The 18,341-nt window shown below is 41.1% G+C and overlaps 1 protein-coding gene and 2 long non-coding RNA genes across 4 annotated transcripts; 2 read left to right on the top strand and 1 right to left on the bottom strand.

The window, feature by feature from the left end:
- Window positions 1–3,074: 3,074 nt before the first annotated feature.
- LOC121052556 lies at window positions 3,075–6,169 on the top strand. The gene is made up of 2 exons (XM_040517834.1): window positions 3,075–3,527; window positions 3,596–6,169. Exons 1-2 carry the CDS (start codon window positions 3,155–3,157, stop codon window positions 3,856–3,858), a joined length of 636 nt encoding a protein of 211 aa, XP_040373768.1. The 5' UTR covers window positions 3,075–3,154; the 3' UTR covers window positions 3,859–6,169.
- Window positions 6,170–8,441: 2,272 nt separating this feature from the next.
- On the top strand, window positions 8,442–9,573 carry LOC121052598. Its single transcript, XR_005809574.1, has 3 exons — window positions 8,442–8,771; window positions 8,857–9,070; window positions 9,166–9,573. It is a non-coding gene; the product is annotated as an uncharacterized LOC121052598 (long non-coding RNA).
- Window positions 9,574–10,431: 858 nt separating this feature from the next.
- LOC112200681 lies at window positions 10,432–14,467 on the bottom strand. Of its 2 annotated transcripts, none has more exons than XR_005809604.1 (4): window positions 14,024–14,467; window positions 13,803–13,935; window positions 12,541–12,629; window positions 10,432–12,388 (listed from the first exon to the last, which is right to left on the bottom strand). It is a non-coding gene; the product is annotated as an uncharacterized LOC112200681 (long non-coding RNA). The 2 variants fall into 2 exon arrangements; XR_005809605.1 differs by having other exon boundaries at window positions 13,803–13,909.
- Window positions 14,468–18,341: the final 3,874 nt, after the last annotated feature.

Genomic DNA, 18,341 nt, shown 5'->3' with positions numbered 1-18,341 from the left:
GGAGAAGAGTTTGTGGATCTATGTGCTTAAAAGTAAAATAAATAAATAAATCACTTTCTCTAATTGCAAGGCGGGTTGTTTTCAGGAAACAATGAAAATGTCAAAAAGTCATTTCCCATATTTATTCATAGTTTCTGAATTGTTTCTTAAAATTTGTTTTCTCTGTTTTTCAAATTTAATGCACCGAACGCAAATTACATAAGTTTTTGAATTTGTAAAATAAAAAACAGTATCGCAAAATGATACCGAACATGCCCTAAGTTTTCCAAGATATATAGTTAAACTCTCCTTAATTAAATGTTGCATATGAAACAAAACGGAAAAATGCAAAATAGTAAAAATGCTAGAATTCTCCATTTCACTTTCTTCCGTTTTTGTTTTCATATGAAACTGCACTCAAAACCACGCTAATTAAGCGCATTACCCTTCATCGAATTGCGCATTACCTTTCATCGAATTGCGCATTACCTTTCATATGAAACAAAATGGAAAAATGTGAAATAGTAAGTATGCTGTAATTCACCATTTCACTTTCTCCCGTTTTTGTTTTCATATGAAACTGCACTCAAAACCACACTAAGCACAGTGCCCTTCTGTTTGAGCCCAAAATAACATTTTTTTCCCGACGAAGGGAACTCGAAGAGAACCGGGCCAATATCTGTGGCCCAAGCCATATATTTGCGATAAGCTCGGAATATATTATTTAGAGGCTAAATAAAGCCTACTTGAAGACCAAGTAATATTAAGGCAAATCGTAATCTTATCGGTTTACTATTAATAATCAAGATATTTGATAATTAATAGTGGTTTACTTGATTGCGAAGACGGGTCATATGGGAAGATCTTTGCATTAAAGGTGGCATCGTGGTTGTAGTTGGTTAGGAAGGATCAACAAGATCATGGCTTTAATCAATTAAGGAAAGAGGAGGACGTGATGCATGCATGGCACAAGAATCAAGCCTACACATATATTGCAATTAAGGCTTGCTCGCAAAGGTCAACAAAGGATATATATATATATATATATATATATATATATATATATATATATATATATAAGTCAATTATGCGAGCTCATGCACGTGGGCTATATATACATATGCATACAAACAAGTAATCAATGATTACTGAGGTAAGGCACGTTGGACGTGAACAGATGGCAATTATCCTTAATTGTATTTCACAAGGAGATGTGCATGCCCAGAAGCTGTTCTCAGAGGCAAGTAACCCTTGCCTATATTCTAGCGGCGACAGAGGAGGATAATTATTAATTATCGCTTACAATAATATCAAAACTATTAAGAGTTTTGATTTGATTCAAGGCCAATAACTGTGGCCTAAAATATAGTATTTCATTCATATTTGGAAAGTGAATCTGCAGTAGCCTATATATAGAGGCTAAAAACGATACAGAAAAGGACCTCTCTCTCGAATCAATCAATCCCAGCGATTACAAAGCCTCCCCGGAGCGAACCCTCAACCTCGTTGAAACCCGGTGACCGCCCGCCAGTCCTAGTCTCCTCGCGAGCCGACTGTCAGCCTCACCAGATCAACCCGGCGACCGTACTTCCAGTCCCAGTCTCCCCAGGAGCCGACTGCGAGCACAACCGCCACTGTTACTTCCAGCGAAGAAAGGGTAACGCCCTCGCAACCCAGCGAAGCTAGAGTCACGCTTTAGCGAATCCGTGTTCCTCTCCAACTTCCCAGTGATTGCTCTGCCCAGCTTTCAAGTTGAGTATCGATTCAGTGAACGCAAAGAGACCACAACCAAAGCCCTTACCCGTGTAAGGCAAGAAGTGCTTTTCCGGAAGGCAAGAAAAGAACCCTGTGACGAGGTTGGTGCTCTCCTCGTCCACAGCGCTTGAAGAAGAAGTCAGGTCACGGGACTACCCCAACGACTGCACCCCGCGGTGCTGGCACGCCTGCGCAACCACTCGCCCAAAAGAGACTGTTTGCACACCAGCTGGTTTTGGAGCCAAACATTTTGGCACGCCCAGTGGGACCAAGCTAGAGTCTTTTGTGTTCACCATCATTGGGATGCCAGAGGAAAATCTTTACCAAAGGAGATTCCTAAAGTGAAAAGATGGCCAATGTTGCCACCAATGACGACACTACGACAGAAGAGGCTTTCGTTTCAAAGCCTATTCCGGAAGGAGCGACCTTCGAGGAGACACTCGCGATCCTTATGGAGAATGTCGAGAACCATCGCAAGAAGATGGACGCGGATCTTGCCAGAGAAACTGCAAAATCAGAAAGGCTCCGCCGCGAGTTTGAGCAGCGTATGACTCTATACGCGGAGAGTACCAGGCAGCAGGTTACACAAACAGAGAGTGCCTTGAAGGCGCAAGCTATAACCATCGCTGCCGAACAGAATAAGCGACAAAAGCAAGTCATGGAGGCCATCGCGAACCAAAACAACCATACCTCATCGGAGTTCGCGACCTTGCGCAAGGAAGGTCCCAGCTTGACTACTCAAGTCGGTTCACAGCAAGGTGAATTGGAAAGCCAAAAATCTTCGCGCGAAGAGGTTGTTTCTGAGGTTGAATTGCCTACATATGGCAATAAACCTAAATGCCTCATTGATGAGTCACGGCCTTACATAGAGGCTTTGCATGGAGAAGATGGTCAACAAGATTGTTCCTCTGACAATATAATTGTTTCAGAACAAATATATGATTTCTCCACTGATCAAGCCAAATATGTGGCTATTAATCAGATGCATGGGGGGCATGATATTGTCCAGGTTCACCCCCCTAATAACCAGGAGCAGCTGTATGATCAATTTAATTATGGATATGCTACTGGACGTCATCATGACCAAGGTAATCAAAGCCACAATCAACTTAATTATGAATCAAGTTGTTATATGGTTGTTGGACGTCCTCATCATGCAGAAGGTCAAGAGTGTGGTCCACTTAATTACCAATTAAGGCATGGGCCACTTGATTATCAATTATGTTTTGGTCTTGAGAAGCCAATATGTGGCTTTATTAATCAATTCAATTTGAAGATCTTCATATATGTTTCAAGGCCAGTCAGTGGCTTTGAAATTTGTAAAGAAGGATTCGGTGACCCCAAGTCCAGTCTTGACACAGAGCCAATCTATGATGAATATGATGATAATTATAATTTAATTATTGGTTCCAAAAGCCATATGCAGGAGTTCAAGTCCTTTGAAGCTCTTGGTCTGGAGAATTTAGACCAACAAGTGGTCAATTACAAAAGCCAACCTGCAGTGGCCTATACTGAAGACACCATGTTCTATGACATGGTAGTTGGCGACAAAACCGATCTTGGGACAACGTCATCTCCAAAATTGCAATTGAAGATCATGCTTCGTCAACCAACAAAGATGCATGGGGGGCAATACTACTCCTTCTACGAGCCAAATTTCTTCCAAGTTTTCGACGTGAAGTATCTTTGTTATTTTCTTCCAAGCTCCCGCGAGAGGGATTTTCATGCCATAAATTTTGATGCATCGGAGCTTGGAGTGAAGCATAGATGGCCTCCTCCGTGGCCTTCTAGAGGTTAGCCAAACGCACTGATGCTAGCTTCTTTATTTGCTTCTAATTTTTAGTTTGCATCTTTCTTTTAGTTAAATTAATAAAAAAAGAAAATACAAAAAACAAAGTTATGCGGCGCATCAGTGACTGGCCGCGAGCGATTGACCGCATAAGCAAGCGACCAGGCAGCGAGCGGTCGCGAAGCCAATTCCCCGCGAGTAAAAGCGAGCGATCACAGAAGCAAGCGACCCCGAAGAGCGCGTGGCCGCGAGCGAAAGCAGACGATCGCGAAGATATGGCCGCTAAGCGAGATGGTCGCGAGGACATCAGCGAGTGGCCGCGAAGCGAGTTCTAGCGAGGAACACTTCGCGAACGCTTTTCTAGCGAGCACTGATCAAGTGAGGCGAACGCTAGCAAGGAACAAGAGGCAGAGCTCGCTGAATACAGGTGGCCTGAGCTTCGCCAGCGAGGTTTGATCCGGCAAAGCGCTTTGCAGAACTTCCTCCAACAAGATGTGCGCGCGCAGGGGCGAAGTCGATCTTAGGCCAGCGAGTGAGCTTTAATGGACAACATGCCAGCCACTGTGGCAGATGTCAAGGCGGAACAAAGTGGAGGACTTTCGACGCTAAAGCACCTTCAGAGAGAGTTTCTTCTGGCAGCGAGCAGAACCGCGGGGAGCTACATGTCCAATCCGGAGTAATCTCCCACTGTTTCTACGAAGAATCAAGTTCAATCCCCATGACCCAGTGATTGTTTGTGCTTTTTGTCGATAGATTATTCCTCTGTGGGCTGTTTCTGTTGGATTTTCATCATAAATTTGGGAATTTGAGATATGCACACAAGGTGTTTGATGGAATGCCTGAAAGAAATTCAGTTTCATGGGCTTTATGATTGCGGGCTATGCTTGGCTGGAAACGTAGTGGAGAGGTCTGATTGATGAAAATCTTGGATGCAGCACTTGTTTTCAATGCAGTTACACAGGGCAGCAGGTAATTGTTTCTTCTCACATAGGCAGAATTCTGAATTGCAGCGGTGATTGGCATGGAGCAATAGTTAGTTGCCATAGGCCAACCCATGTGGCTTTCGAAATTTATTTGCTCATTGAGGGATTCTTGTTCAGCGTTCTACCGTTATCGGATGCATAGGAAAGTGATCTCTCCATTTTCTTCGGGAAGAGGCCGGAGTTATATGGCTCAGTATATCTAAATCCAAGATAAAGCCTGTTTTGGAAAGATATACATACCAGTAGCCTAACAGAAGGTTATTTTACAACAAGAAAAGTTTAGCGGCAGGAAGCGACAATGGTCAATTCAGACGCATAGTTCGTCAAAAATAAATTACAGGGGGTTGAAACTCTACTTCAGTGAAGCACTGTTGGTGAATCTAAGAACAAGTATGGCCAGACCGGATATTAGCTTGATTTAGTCTCTGCAGATGCTGGTTTTGACTATTCATGGTTGATGGCCTTAGCATTGCGTGATTAAAATATATGTAGCTGGTTGCCTCCATCTGTATGAGATTGTGATTTATCCACATGACATGAAAGTGGTCTCCAATATTCAAGGCCAGTACATGTGGCCCTCTGTTTTCAATGATGCAAATGGTTCATGCCCATGACGGTTGCCTGAGCAAGCATTTATTATTTTCTTCAGAGCCTTGAGAATAAACTAAGGGAAGCTCCTACACGTAACTCGTCTCATGCGACTATTTGGCCTACACCAATGCTCGATCATGTCCTTCTAAGACTAATATGGTGGTCAGAACATAAGCATAGAAGATATGTAGCTATCCAACAAGGCCAATATCTGTGGCCTCTATTTTTTCGACATAACATATTTCGCCAAAGGAAATTCATCAGAGGTAGTTCATAGCATCTGTGGTCAAGCTATCATGGATGAGGCCAAGTTAACATTTTTGCCAATACTTGTGGTGAAAAAGTTGCAGAGAAGTGGTGTGGCCTTGTGAATGAATGGTTTACGAAGGAAGATTGGTGATTAATACATGCACATTTACATATGTTACCAAGAAGAGAGGAGGCGATGCAATATGCATATCAGCAGTAATGGTGTGCATGTATTGTGATTCCTAAATATGTGGCCACGATTCATTTCGTCAGAAAGTACAATTGATGTATATCAATCTCCTGGTGATAAGAAGATGTTAGAGGGCCTGACTAACTTGGCCACGTATCAAGAAGTTGATAGCCATGATTCAGGCATGATCATCAGGCCATATATTTGGTATATATATTCACTTTTTGCTTCATAATCACCACCATGCTCTTCAGCGAACAGTTCGCAGTCAAAAACAGCTAGCCTTATTCACTTGGGGGGCACGTTGATGTCCTGAGATCCCATACTTTACAGAGTTTGCCAACCCTTAGCTCACCTCGCTTCATTAGAGTTGGGGGGCACATAGCGCATGTTTGTGGCATGAGTTTAATGCCAAACTTTACAATTAAGACTTGTTTAAGTGTCTTAATCCCAACAAGGCCAATAACTGTGGCCTTTTATTGGTGAAAGCATCTCTGTTATCTTAACATAAGATGACATTCGTACTGCATGGCCTATTTAAGAGGCCTATACTTAATCAATCAAGTGATTTTCATTCTGTACTCATCAGTTAAGCCAATGCAAGTGGCTTTAAAGCGACGTTATCGCAAGACGAATGCTGACTCAAGACCTCTTCAGTCAAGACGGGGAACTTTGACTTCAAGGTCTGGGGGGCAATGTTTGAGCCCAAAATAACATTTTTTTCCCGACGAAGGGAACTCGAAGAGAACCGGGCCAATATCTGTGGCCCAAGCCATATATTTGCGATAAGCTCGGAATATATTATTTAGAGGCTAAATAAAGCCTACTTGAAGACCAAGTAATATTAAGGCAAATCGTAATCTTATCGGTTTACTATTAATAATCAAGATATTTGATAATTAATAGTGGTTTACTTGATTGCGAAGACGGGTCATATGGGAAGATCTTTGCATTAAAGGTGGCATCGTGGTTGTAGTTGGTTAGGAAGGATCAACAAGATCATGGCTTTAATCAATTAAGGAAAGAGGAGGACGTGATGCATGCATGGCACAAGAATCAAGCCTACACATATATTGCAATTAAGGCTTGCTCGCGAAGGTCAACAAAGGATATATATATTTATATATATATATATAAGTCAATTATGCGAGCTCATGCACGTGGGCTATATATACATATGCATACAAACAAGTAATCAATGATTACTGAGGTAAGGCACGTTGGACGTGAACAGATGGCAATTATCCTTAATTGTATTTCACAAGGAGATGTGCATGCCCAGAAGCTGTTCTCAGAGGCAAGTAACCCTTGCCTATATTCTAGCGGCGACAGAGGAGGATAATTATTAATTATCGCTTACGATAATATCAAAACTATTAAGAGTTTTGATTTGATTCAAGGCCAATAACTGTGGCCTAAAATATAGTATTTCATTCATATTTGGAAAGTGAATCTGCAGTAGCCTATATATAGAGGCTAAAAACGATACAGAAAAGGACCTCTCTCTCGAATCAATCAATCCCAGCGATTACAAAGCCTCCCCGGAGCGAACCCTCAACCTCGTTGAAACCCGGTGACCGCCCGCCAGTCCTAGTCTCCTCGCGAGCCGACTGTCAGCCTTACCAGATCAACCCGGCGACCGTACTTCCAGTCCCAGTCTCCCCAGGAGCCGACTGCGAGCACAACCGCCACTGTTACTTCCAGCGAAGAAAGGGTAACGCCCTCGCAACCCAGCGAAGCTAGAGTCACGCTTTAGCGAATCCGTGTTCCTCTCCAACTTCCCAGTGATTGCTCTGCCCAGCTTTCAAGTTGAGTATCGATTCAGTGAACGCAAAGAGACCACAACCAAAGCCCTTACCCGTGTAAGGCAAGAAGTGCTTTTCCGGAAGGCAAGAAAAGAACCCTGTGACGAGGTTGGTGCTCTCCTCGTCCACAGCGCTTGAAGAAGAAGTCAGGTCACGGGACTACCCCAACGACTGCACCCCGCGGTGCTGGCACGCCTGCGCAACCACTCGCCCAAAAGAGACTGTTTGCACACCAGCTGGTTTTGGAGCCAAACACCTTCATCAAATTGCACATTACCCTTCATATGAAACAAAACGGAAACATGTGAAATAGTAAGTATGCTGTAATTCACCGTCTCACTTACTTCTGTTTTTGTTTTCATATGAAACTGGGCTCAAAATCACGCTAACCGCATTACCCTTCATCAAATTGCACATTTTTCGAAGCTTCATCAAGCTCAGGTTCAACTCTGAGCTCTTAGGGCCTAAGCCTACCACTGGCCAACTACGTACCACTATAAATGTGAGCAGGAGCTGCTAAACCAGTACCTGCAAACCATAGAAGCTCTTGCTTAGTTATGGATTCAGTGATATTGAGAGAGGATCTGGGAAGCTAGAGATCTAGATTGTAGATTATTTTTGTTTGTCGGTGTGAATTTTTTTTCTCTACACTTCTTAGCTTTGTTTCTCTTACAACCTTTTTCGAGCAGTTCACTGCTGATTCTGTTGATGTTTGCTATCATTGAGAACATGGAGGTCTCTACCTCCGTCTTTACCGAATCAAATTTGGAGGAAACGACAGATGAGATAACTAATGAAGTAGACCCCAAAAATGGGACACATATTAGAGGATGAGCGTCGACCCTCCTTGTACTTAAGTTCCGAGTGCCGGATATGTCAAATTGAGGATTCAATCATACCAAGTATTTCCTTAGCTATTAGTATCAATTTGGACGCTTTTATGGTAATACAACCGTATAAGTTTTCATCCATCTTCCCATTTCTTCTTTCATCAGGTTCAGATCAAGGAGCAGAAGAAGGATATCTGCAAAACAAAAGGGAAGAAAATTACTTTATTGGATCCGATTGACAGCCACATTACCGCATATGAAAACAAAAACGGAAAACTCAAATCCCGCATAAATCACCCTTACGAATGCCCGTTACATATGAATAGCACCAGAAACGCATATGAACTGCAGCAGAAACCACGCATAGCGCGCTGCCATATACCAAATTGAGCGTTTCTCCAAGCCAAATCAGCCTCGGATTCCTCTCCGGTCTCTCCGAGCCTGAGCCTACCACCGGCCGACTAACGCTATAAATACGAGCAGGATCAGCTCAACGAGTTCATGCAAACTCCATCAGTATTCCATCTACTTATATGTAGCGATTGCGAGAGAGAATTTGAGAATATTAGAGATTGAGATCGAAGACCTCTTTCTCTTTCGGTGTGTAATTTCCCCTCTCTTGCTAGCTTTCAGCTCATTCTTGATTTGTTGTTCTTCGCTAACATATATTTGTTGTTTCTGGGAGGTGTTGAATATAATGGAGCGTTCTATCTCCGTGGCAACTGAATCGAATTCGGAGGAGATCAATCGTTCTTCTTCTTATATGCCTAAGAAGATTCCTGGGGAGTCCATTGGCCAAATGGAAAAAATTTCTGTCTTCCTGGGGCGTCCATTGTCCCAATGGAGGCTCCTCATCATTCACCTTCTCCCAAAGTACTTCCTGATTGTATTAATCTGAGGTTAGATGGTGTAAATAAGCATTTCATTTCAAAAATTTATAATGTTTTTCATGAACTAATATTTTATCTCTGTTGTTGATCGATCTGTCATGCAGGAACACCAGAAGATCGAGTACGGATTTTGAAGGACTATCTGATCTCCGGTGGATGAAGCAGACGATTTTTGTTCCTTTCCCGGTGATGGGACTCCGTCGACGTGCTTTGTATAGGATCCTCACAGGAGAAAAGTTTGTGTTCTTCAGATGAGTGGAGAGGGTGTTTTTTTACGATATGCAAAGTTAGAGATTGGAAGGCAGCGGAATAAGAGGTTGCGCTTGGTGGATATGTATGATGATACCATTGTCTTCTTGTAATGAATAGGAGACGGCTACGCTGCTTCATCAGTGGTTATTGGTTTCTTCTCTGGTAGGCAAATGTAATCTGTGAGACTCGTGAGTGGAATAAAGTTGAGAGCTATTTACTATTATGCAAGTGCAATATGAAATTTCAGTGATTATCTGAGGAATAAAGAAGCAAGCAATTACGATATTTCAACTCAATCGATATGTTCCCCCCCCCCCCTTTTGTTTTTGAGAATAATCGATATGTTCCCCTAAATGTAAATTATGTAGTGATATTTTGTGACTTGGAGGTTCAATAAGAGTAATGAAAGTTTGTGATCAGTTTCAAATATTCCTGTAATATGTAACATGAATACATATAAGCAAAGTTTGTGATTGTTCAAATGATGCCTTTTGCTGTTAAATGTAATCCATATCCATGTTCTCTATTAAACATGAAAATAGAAAACGATGCCACACATTCTGTAATAAACTTGATCGAAAGGAGAGAACAGCTGCAGGAGCCATCGGTCCCATCCTTCTATTTCCTTATTTTCTTAATTAGCACTAAAATAACACACCAATTATGAACTTCATTTTTATTATTATTTTTAATTAAAGGAACTTTCATTGAGTTAGCGATGAGTATCGCTTAAGATGGCATCCCTTATAAATTTGGGAGCATACAACAACCAAGAATGAGAAAGCTCTGACTGAAGAGCCGTATGAGCAAGAGTATGAGCCACATTGTTTGCTCGACGATTAACATGAGTTAAAGAATATATAGAATAATTTCTAAACATCACCCTCACTTCATCCACAATATGACCACAAACTGATCGAAGCATCTTCATCATCACCTGTGATAATTTGGACGAGCTGTAGGCAGTCAGTTTCGAACTGTACCTGTTCATGGTGCAGCGATATGGCAAACTGGACTGCAGCTTGTAAGGCCAAGAGCTCGACTTGAAAAGCAGAAACTGCATTATGCACCACCTTCGTCAAAACAGCCTGAAAACCTCCCTGATGGTTCATTGGTCATAAATCAAATTTTAAGGTAAGAATTTGTCGGAATTCAGATTAATCTACTCAGTTGTGACATATGCATGTTGTATAACAATCTTGTCGATTTCTTAATTATTCCTTGTTCGCACCACAATATTGTATGAACTAGGGTACACATATACATTAGCGCATTTACTTTTAGACTGAACTGGAACCATTTGCAGATATACGGTAGTCTTGACTAATATTCATTATTTTTCTTTTCTTTTCTGGCATAGTGATGAATGTCTCTGGGCCTGACATAAAATTCTTATACAAGAGTTTTCATGTAGAGAATGAAAGGCAATTATCGTAAGTTCATTAACCAGATTTTTTATGTCTTTGGTGGTACATCAGAGGTCCTCAGACCAAAAAAATATATTCATTTATTAGTGCTCTTGAACTACTATATATGAGCTGTATATCAGTAGTAAGCACAGATGCAAAATTAATTGCAAAGCTTGAATGTTGTTTTGGTCTTTCATAACCGTTAAGAATACAAACTCAGGAAGCAACAAAAGTAGTGCACTAGCTAGCTCACACAGTTTTTTTTTTTTAAAAGGGGCTTGGAAGTTGGAACCCCTCAGCCTCACGCCCGGTTCCAACACAAGTTTTAAGAATATATAATATATATAATTGACTACACATAATATAATATTTAATTTGTGGGCTTACGGACCCGGTATTTAAGGGCCGTTGGCGGAGGTTGAGCTGAGTTTTAAACCCCTAAACCAAGCTTGGCCCTCTCTCTACCCATCGAGACGGGCTTTTGCGGACATTTATGCAGGTCGGGCCAGACTTTTACCCATCAGACTTGCGAGCCTCCATCTGCCCACTTAATCTGCGGGTCAAATGATGAGGCCTAACTATGAGTTGTATATCAGTAGTAAGCACAGCTGCAAAATTAAGGGAAAAATTCACCAACGGTGTCTGGACACTTTGGTGACTTTCAGAATGATACCTGAACTCTGAATGTTATCAATGTGATACCTAGACTTTACTTTTCGTATTATCGTCGTACCTCTGGTGAACTTCCGTCACGTCTCCGTCAACTGTGAGCACGTGTGACTCACGTGAGCCTAAAAATGAGGGCAAAAAAGACATTCTTGTGGCGACCCGGAGGCCCGATTACCACAGCGTCGCCTCCCCAAGGAACCCTACGCCCGCGACACTTAGAGAGCAAGTGTTTTGGGCCTAGAATTCCTCAAAGAGACAAGGCCTTTGGGTTGGAGAACAAGAAATCTATAAGCCCGAAATTTTTTGGGCTTGTATAGTGGGGTTGGCTCATAATCACAAGATTACGAACTAGGCGAGGAAGAGGAAAGGAAGGTGGTGTTGTGTTGAGTTTTAGAACCTATGTCAATTTTTAGTTCTTAGCCCAACTTTGCATTAAGTTTATTGAATGGTAAGTTACGTGAGTCTTCTAGGTCTACCCCACTAGGACCTAAACTCAAATGGAGGTTCTAACCCTAGGGTTCCACTTTGGTGGTAAGCAATCACACACATCATCAACCATACATAATGTTACAAAAAATTTAGTGAAATCAAGCAAGCCGAAAAGAAATAAACTTTAAATAGAACAAAATTTGGCCTCCAAGGATTATCCTCCGTACCCAAGCTTCGACAACAACAGCCTGCAAAACAAACTAAAGTAGGGGTTAGGCTCCTACATCTAGTCATTGCCCATGCCCGCCCCCATATCTAAGTTTAAAAATATGAGTTATCGTTTTGAATAAAAGAAGTAGATAAAAACCGGTTTGCGCTTCCACGTGATCGTTACCACGTAACTACAATCCCACGGCAATTGATCATCTTTCACACTTCCATCACAACAGTCCATCTAGCCAATCACTTTTCGGAATTCAATAATCACAAGGCTAGAGACAAAGGGGAGAAAACAAGGGCATGGTGCACACTGCCCACCACCGGTGGCTCAAGGAGGAACTGACCTCTCCTTACATCCCCATCAATTGCCAACACATCAATCCAATCCACACAAACCATTTCAAGTTGTAAAAACAGATAATTTCCAAAACATGCAAGAGGCCTCATATAAAACATAGTATATGCAAGAAAAGCATAGATAGAGTTAAAGGCATCCCCTACCTGGAACTCGAGCTTTCTCTTGCAGCACTTGGCCTCAATGCAACCTTGTAGCAACCACCACTTCACAAGATCCTACCAAGATATCAAGCCTAGACCAAATAAGTGACATTAATCACGATAAACTAGGTTAGCTATTCACTTACATAACTCTCCGAAGAAAACATTTCCTTTAACCTAATTACTAACTAATAACCAGACCATTCAATAAGGGGTTTGTTGTTAGGTAGAGGGGGTAAGAACACTTTTTAAAAGACAACTTGCTGAAAACCGAAAACAGAGTTTTAAAGGAGCTGTCAAGGGTCACGGAATTGTTCAAAATACTTGAGGTAAATTCTTGAGAAATTTTGAAAGAAGGATGGCTTGACAACCAACTCAGTAAGATTGAAATGGTTATTGAATTTCAAGTGAAACCAAACAAAGAGTAAAGGTTTTAAAGGCTGCAGTAAAACAATGTGCAGATTCTTTCCAGAAATACAAGCTTCTGTCCCTCTATTTCAAAATTGCATAACTAATTCTAGAAAAATTATTTTGGGGTGATTCAAATTCTAAAATGTTCATATATGTATCTAATATATTTCTCTAGAAGAAAATGACCCCAAATTCTCAACGGTTTAGCTCCAGTTTTGAAATGAATGAAACTGGGTCAGATTTTACCGAAAACTGAAAATCTGCAGAAACTGGTTCTTTTGTGTAAAGCTCTTTTGGTACCCAAAATGGCTGGTTAAGTAGACTCTAAGACACCTATAGAAAGTATCTAAAGCTTCTAAAAGCTTAAAGTCTCAGTCACCCTTCAATACTATAAGGGGAAGGTCTTGTAGCTCACTAACATGATGTTTTGAAGACATGGTGTTTGGACAACAATAACACAAATAAACTCTATGATCAAGCATGATTTCAAAGTTCTAAATAACCATGTTCTAGCACAAATCCAATACACTTAAGAGGCATGTCTAATGCTTCTAATGATCTATAGCTCAGGTTACTTTCTAATACCACATGGGCAGGTGTTGTAGCTCGATGACATCATGCATTGAAACATGATATTTGGACAGCTACAAACAACAAATAACCTTTGAACCAAATACGATTCTAATACTCAATGTGTAGCCATGACCTAGCAGAATCCCTAGACATTAGAATGGATGACAAATCAAAATTAAGGCAGCAAGATACCAACAACAGCAGTGACAAGTTCATAATCTTCAAGGATTCGTAATAACAACCAAAAATACATAGAGTTTTATGGAAAAGATGATACTCACCAAAGACTAATCAAAAAGGTGAGTTTCTCTTGAGGATTTCAACAGGAAAGAGAGCTGAGGGAGCTGGTTGGATCGAGTCCAGCCGCAGGCCAAGAAGTTCGCTCAATCTCAAACATGTAAAGTGCAACAGAAACTTCTCAATATGTGGGATAGTTGTTTTGAACGTATTGAGCCTAAAAATTGAAGAAAGAAAGGGGAACTTGATGGTTCCAGAATCTTACCAAGTGTTTGTATCAGTCTCAAGTAAGATGTGAGGGATTCGGGTAGAGCAAGAGAGGAAATTCAAGCAGAAATCCGGAACAGGCTCGTTTCAGAACGGCTTCCGCTTCGAGGGGTGTACAGGACTCAAATCGACTCCAATGGAGCTGAAATTTTGAGGCTAGATATAGGAGACATAGACGAACAACTTTGGTGAAGAAAATTTTTTGATCGGAGGTCTCTAACTAGGTGTTTTGGGGCTCGTAAACAGACTGATGTGTCCAGGAACGAGAGGAAAGGTGAGAAGAGAAGGGTGAATGACGATTTATGGCCTGGGTTCTCTCTTTTGAAGGTCTGAGATGATGTTCTTGGGGGAGTTGCCCTTTGCATGATGGAAATGTGGAGGGGAGGAGCTGAACGAGGCTCCCTCTCTCTGCCTAACTCTGACGTGAACAACTAAAGAGGAAAAGCTGAGCTTTGCGTGTGAAGGAGAAGCAGCTTGGACAGATAAATTTGGAGTAAAAAAAAATAAGGTGGAAAAAACCAAAATGATGGGGAAAATAAAAGTAAAATAAGTAAATACAAGAAAACTCAAATTAAAGTGTTGACAATGCCAAATAAGTATCGGGTCTCACAAAACATATTTTTAGATAGAAAAATGGCAAGCAAGTTTTGTCGGAGTTTTGCTCGAGTTTGAAAAACATAAGGAGTAAATAAATTGTGCTTTTGAAAGTCGGTGAGATGCTTAAAGAGTAAGCTTCGAGTAAGGCGAGCAAAAATTTCGCCAATTATTAAAAAAGGTAAGATAAGAAAATCGTAAACGCACGCACAAGTATATTTCAAAACTATGCAAAGATGTCATTATGAGCTATAACCATATTGGATCAAGGAAGAGGTTTGGGTCAAAGGTCGACTAACTTATTGGGCTACGTTCACTAGCATACCCGTCTGTTGGGTGTCCAGAGTAAATTTTGGACTCTAACCTTACGCTATTCTCGGGCCCAAGGCCCAAGCCCAAACTATTTCCAAAAGTCTTTGGCCAAACAAAGGTCGCGAAAAATTTTCCCGTCAAAAAGTGACGTTCGGAATTTCACAGGGTCTACAATTCTGCCCTCAATTTGTTTTAGGAAAAAATTCACCAACGGTGTCTGGACACTTAGGGGACTTTCAGAATGATACCTGAACTTATAAAGCTATCAATGTGATACCTGGACTCATTTTTTAGTATCAACGTCGTACCTAGGACCAATTTCCTTCACGGAGCCGTTAAATTTTGCACGTGAGTAACTTAATGAAGACAAAAAGACCGATTTACCCTCAAAAGTTTTTTTTTTTCTTTTTTCTTTTATTTCTTTGTTTCTTTATTCTTCTTTCTTTCTTTCTTCTTCTTCTTTTTTGGTTTCTTCTTCCCCTGATTTGAATCATCAAGATTCAAATCATCTTACTCGTCTGATTCCCACCCCCGATTGCTGATCAAACACTGCCGCTGTGTCTCAATCCACCTTCATGCAGATGTTTATGGTTCCCCCCCACTTCAAATCCTACAGCAAATTGAAATTGCACTAAACCTTCGCCGCTTACTCCGAGTTCATCCCCGCCGCCGCCGCCGCCGACGACTTAGCTACCACCACTCTTGTTCTCTCCTCCCACCCCCTTTTATACACCATTGATCAGAAAATCAGACCTTGCCAGCCCTCCACTCTCAAATCAGAGCTCCAATCCCACCCTGCCATCCTCTCTGTCGTTCCCGACATGCAACACCACCTCCACACCATCCTCACCTGCAACTTCATCAGTCTAGCAGACAACTTCGAGCTGTTCTAATTCACTAGCTTGGCCACTCCGCTGCTACCCACCATTGCGCCTCGTCGATTAGCAGACAAAGAACTCGGAGCCTCCACCATTGAGAAATGGAGGCTCGCGTTCTGCGTGTCCTGCACGACGGATATCAGCACCGTCGGAGAAGATGTTGTCTGAACAGAAATTGAGTTCAGGTTCCACGGCGGCAGCTCGTCGAGCTCATCGATTGTGGCCTTGGCTTTCTTGATGACCCAATCGACGGCCTTGCTGGGCCGGTCATATCCGAGCCTGACGCGGTGGTCCCTGGGGCCTTTGGCGTTGTAGACCTTGCTGTGATGGTCCTTCCCGTCGGTGGCCCTTAGAATGTGGCCTCGAGCCTCCACGATTTCGCTGGCGGTGGAGGAAGAAGCAGTCCTTATACCCAAACCCAATCGAGAAGCAGCGGAGGACGACGTCATTGCGCGATGGTGGAGGTTGTTGTGGCTCTCCCCCATTTTCCTTCCTGCATATTCCATGGTGGGTTCTCCGAAAGCGGTGGTGTTGGCAAGGAGAGAAGGAGAGAATAAAGAAACCAAAAAAGAAGAAGAAGAAGAAGAATAAAGAAAGAAAGAAAAGAAAAGAAAAGGAAAAAAAAAACTTTTGAGGGTAAATCAGTCTTTTTGTCTTTATTAAGTGACTCACGTGCATCGCACGTGCAAAATTTAACTGCTCCGTGACGGAAATTGGTCGTAGGTACGACGTTGATATGAAAAAATGAGTCCAGGTATCACATTGATAACTTTGTAAGTTCAGGTATCATTCTGAATGTCCCTAAGTGTCTAGACACCGTTGGTGAATTTTTCTCGAGGGTAAATCGGTCTTTTTGTCTTCATTAAGTGACTCACGTGCATTGCACGTGCAAAATTTGACGGCTCCGTGACGGAAATTAGTCGTAGGTACGACGTTGATATGAAAAAATGAGTCCAGGTATCACATTGATAACTTTGTAAGTTCAGGTATCATTTTGAAAGTCCCCCAAATGTCCAGACACCGTTGGTGAATTTTTCCCCAAAATTAATTGCAAACATTGAATGTTGTTTTGTTCTTTCATAACCGTTAAGAATACAAACACAGGTGGGATGAAGGAAGCAACAAAAGTAGTGCACTCACAATTTTTAAGAATTGTAATTATGAAACAGCAGAAAACACTCAAATTATGGATACGTTTCCACTGTGATTACACATTTGGATTTAAATAGAAGTCCTACTACTCACACAATTTCCAAAAACTGTAATGATGAAGCAAATGAAAAGAAGAAAATTACGGATACGTTTCTGCTGTGGGAACAATTTCTACAATATCAGATATAGAAACAAACTAATTATGAAACTACCAAAATTGAGCCAAAATCAATGCACTCATTTTTTTTTTCCTTAGGTCTCGTTTGGTTTACAGAAAGGAAATCTCATGGGAAAGGAAAACAGATTTCCCACTAGCTTTCCTTTTCGCTGTTTGGAGACATTGGGAAAGTAACGGGTTAAAATATGTTTGTTTCCGTTTTAATGTTTGGTTTGTGTAAGGAAAGGGAACTAAATTATACTAAAATTCTATTTATATTCCCATATATTAAAACATAAATCATAAACTTTTCAAATAAAATTGTCAATAATAATTTTAAAAAAGGATATAAATGTATTTTGATCGTGTAATTAATGCACATTTAATGCTGGGAAAGTGGGAAAATGAATCATTTGGAGGATGAGAGGATTCACTTTCCCCCATATTTTCCCTTCTCAAAGGAAAGTTCTTCATTTCCTTGTGCACACCAAACATAGGAAATGAATACATTTCCTTTCACAAGCCCTCAATTCCGTTAATGAAACGAGGTCTTAAAGAATTTGAATGAAATATAATCAAAATTAATTTATAATAACACGTGTGGAGATGATTGTATGCACCGACAGTGCAAGTGCACTGTAGGTTATTTTAATATCTAAAAAAATAACAGTCACTCATCTAATCCACTCATTTATATATTTTAATATAAAAAAAATTACATTAATTCATATTGCAAGTACCCATGCACTAACGGTGCATGGAATACACTCCCACATTTAGAAACAAACTTTGGAAAAAAACAAAACCTGAACCAAAAGCAATGGACCACTACAACAGAAAGTCTTTTTAGCGACCAAGTTTTTTGCGAGGAATTTATTTTCCTCAGTAAATGTCACTTTTTACGAGGAATATTTTGATTCCTCACTAAATGTCATTAGGTTTTCTGCGAGAAACATATTTTCCTCACTATACACCACTTTCTACGACGAATATTTTTGTTCATCACTAAAAGTGACCATAGTTTGGTCTCCTAAATCATCATGTTATTAGCGAGGAAATATGAGACTAGGGTGAGGAATTTTTTCATCGCGAAAACGACATTCAACGAGGAATTAACGATTTCGTCGTTATTAGTTTGGCAGAAAATTATGTAAAACCCGCCAAATTCAATGGTGACAAAATTATGGATTCCTCGCTAAAATCCCGTGTTTTACGATGAACTA

The sequence above is a fragment of the Rosa chinensis genome, chromosome 4 (genome assembly GCF_002994745.2).
Source record: "Rosa chinensis cultivar Old Blush chromosome 4, RchiOBHm-V2, whole genome shotgun sequence".
Lineage (NCBI taxonomy): Eukaryota > Viridiplantae > Streptophyta > Magnoliopsida > Rosales > Rosaceae > Rosa > Rosa chinensis.
The sequence above is the reverse complement of the archived record's forward strand: the minus strand, read 5'-3'. Positions and strand labels throughout refer to the sequence as shown.

What these genes read in the sequence shown, in the direction of transcription:
- LOC121052556 (XM_040517834.1), top strand. Translation starts at nt 3,155, where the DNA reads ATGCAGGAGTTCAAGTCCTTTGAAGCTCTTGGTCTGGAGAATTTAGAC. An exon ending in TCCTCCGTGGCCTTCTAGAG is followed by an intron (nt 3,528 to 3,595) that starts GTTAGCCAAACG and finishes TCTTTCTTTTAG; the next exon opens with TTAAATTAATAAAAAAAGAA.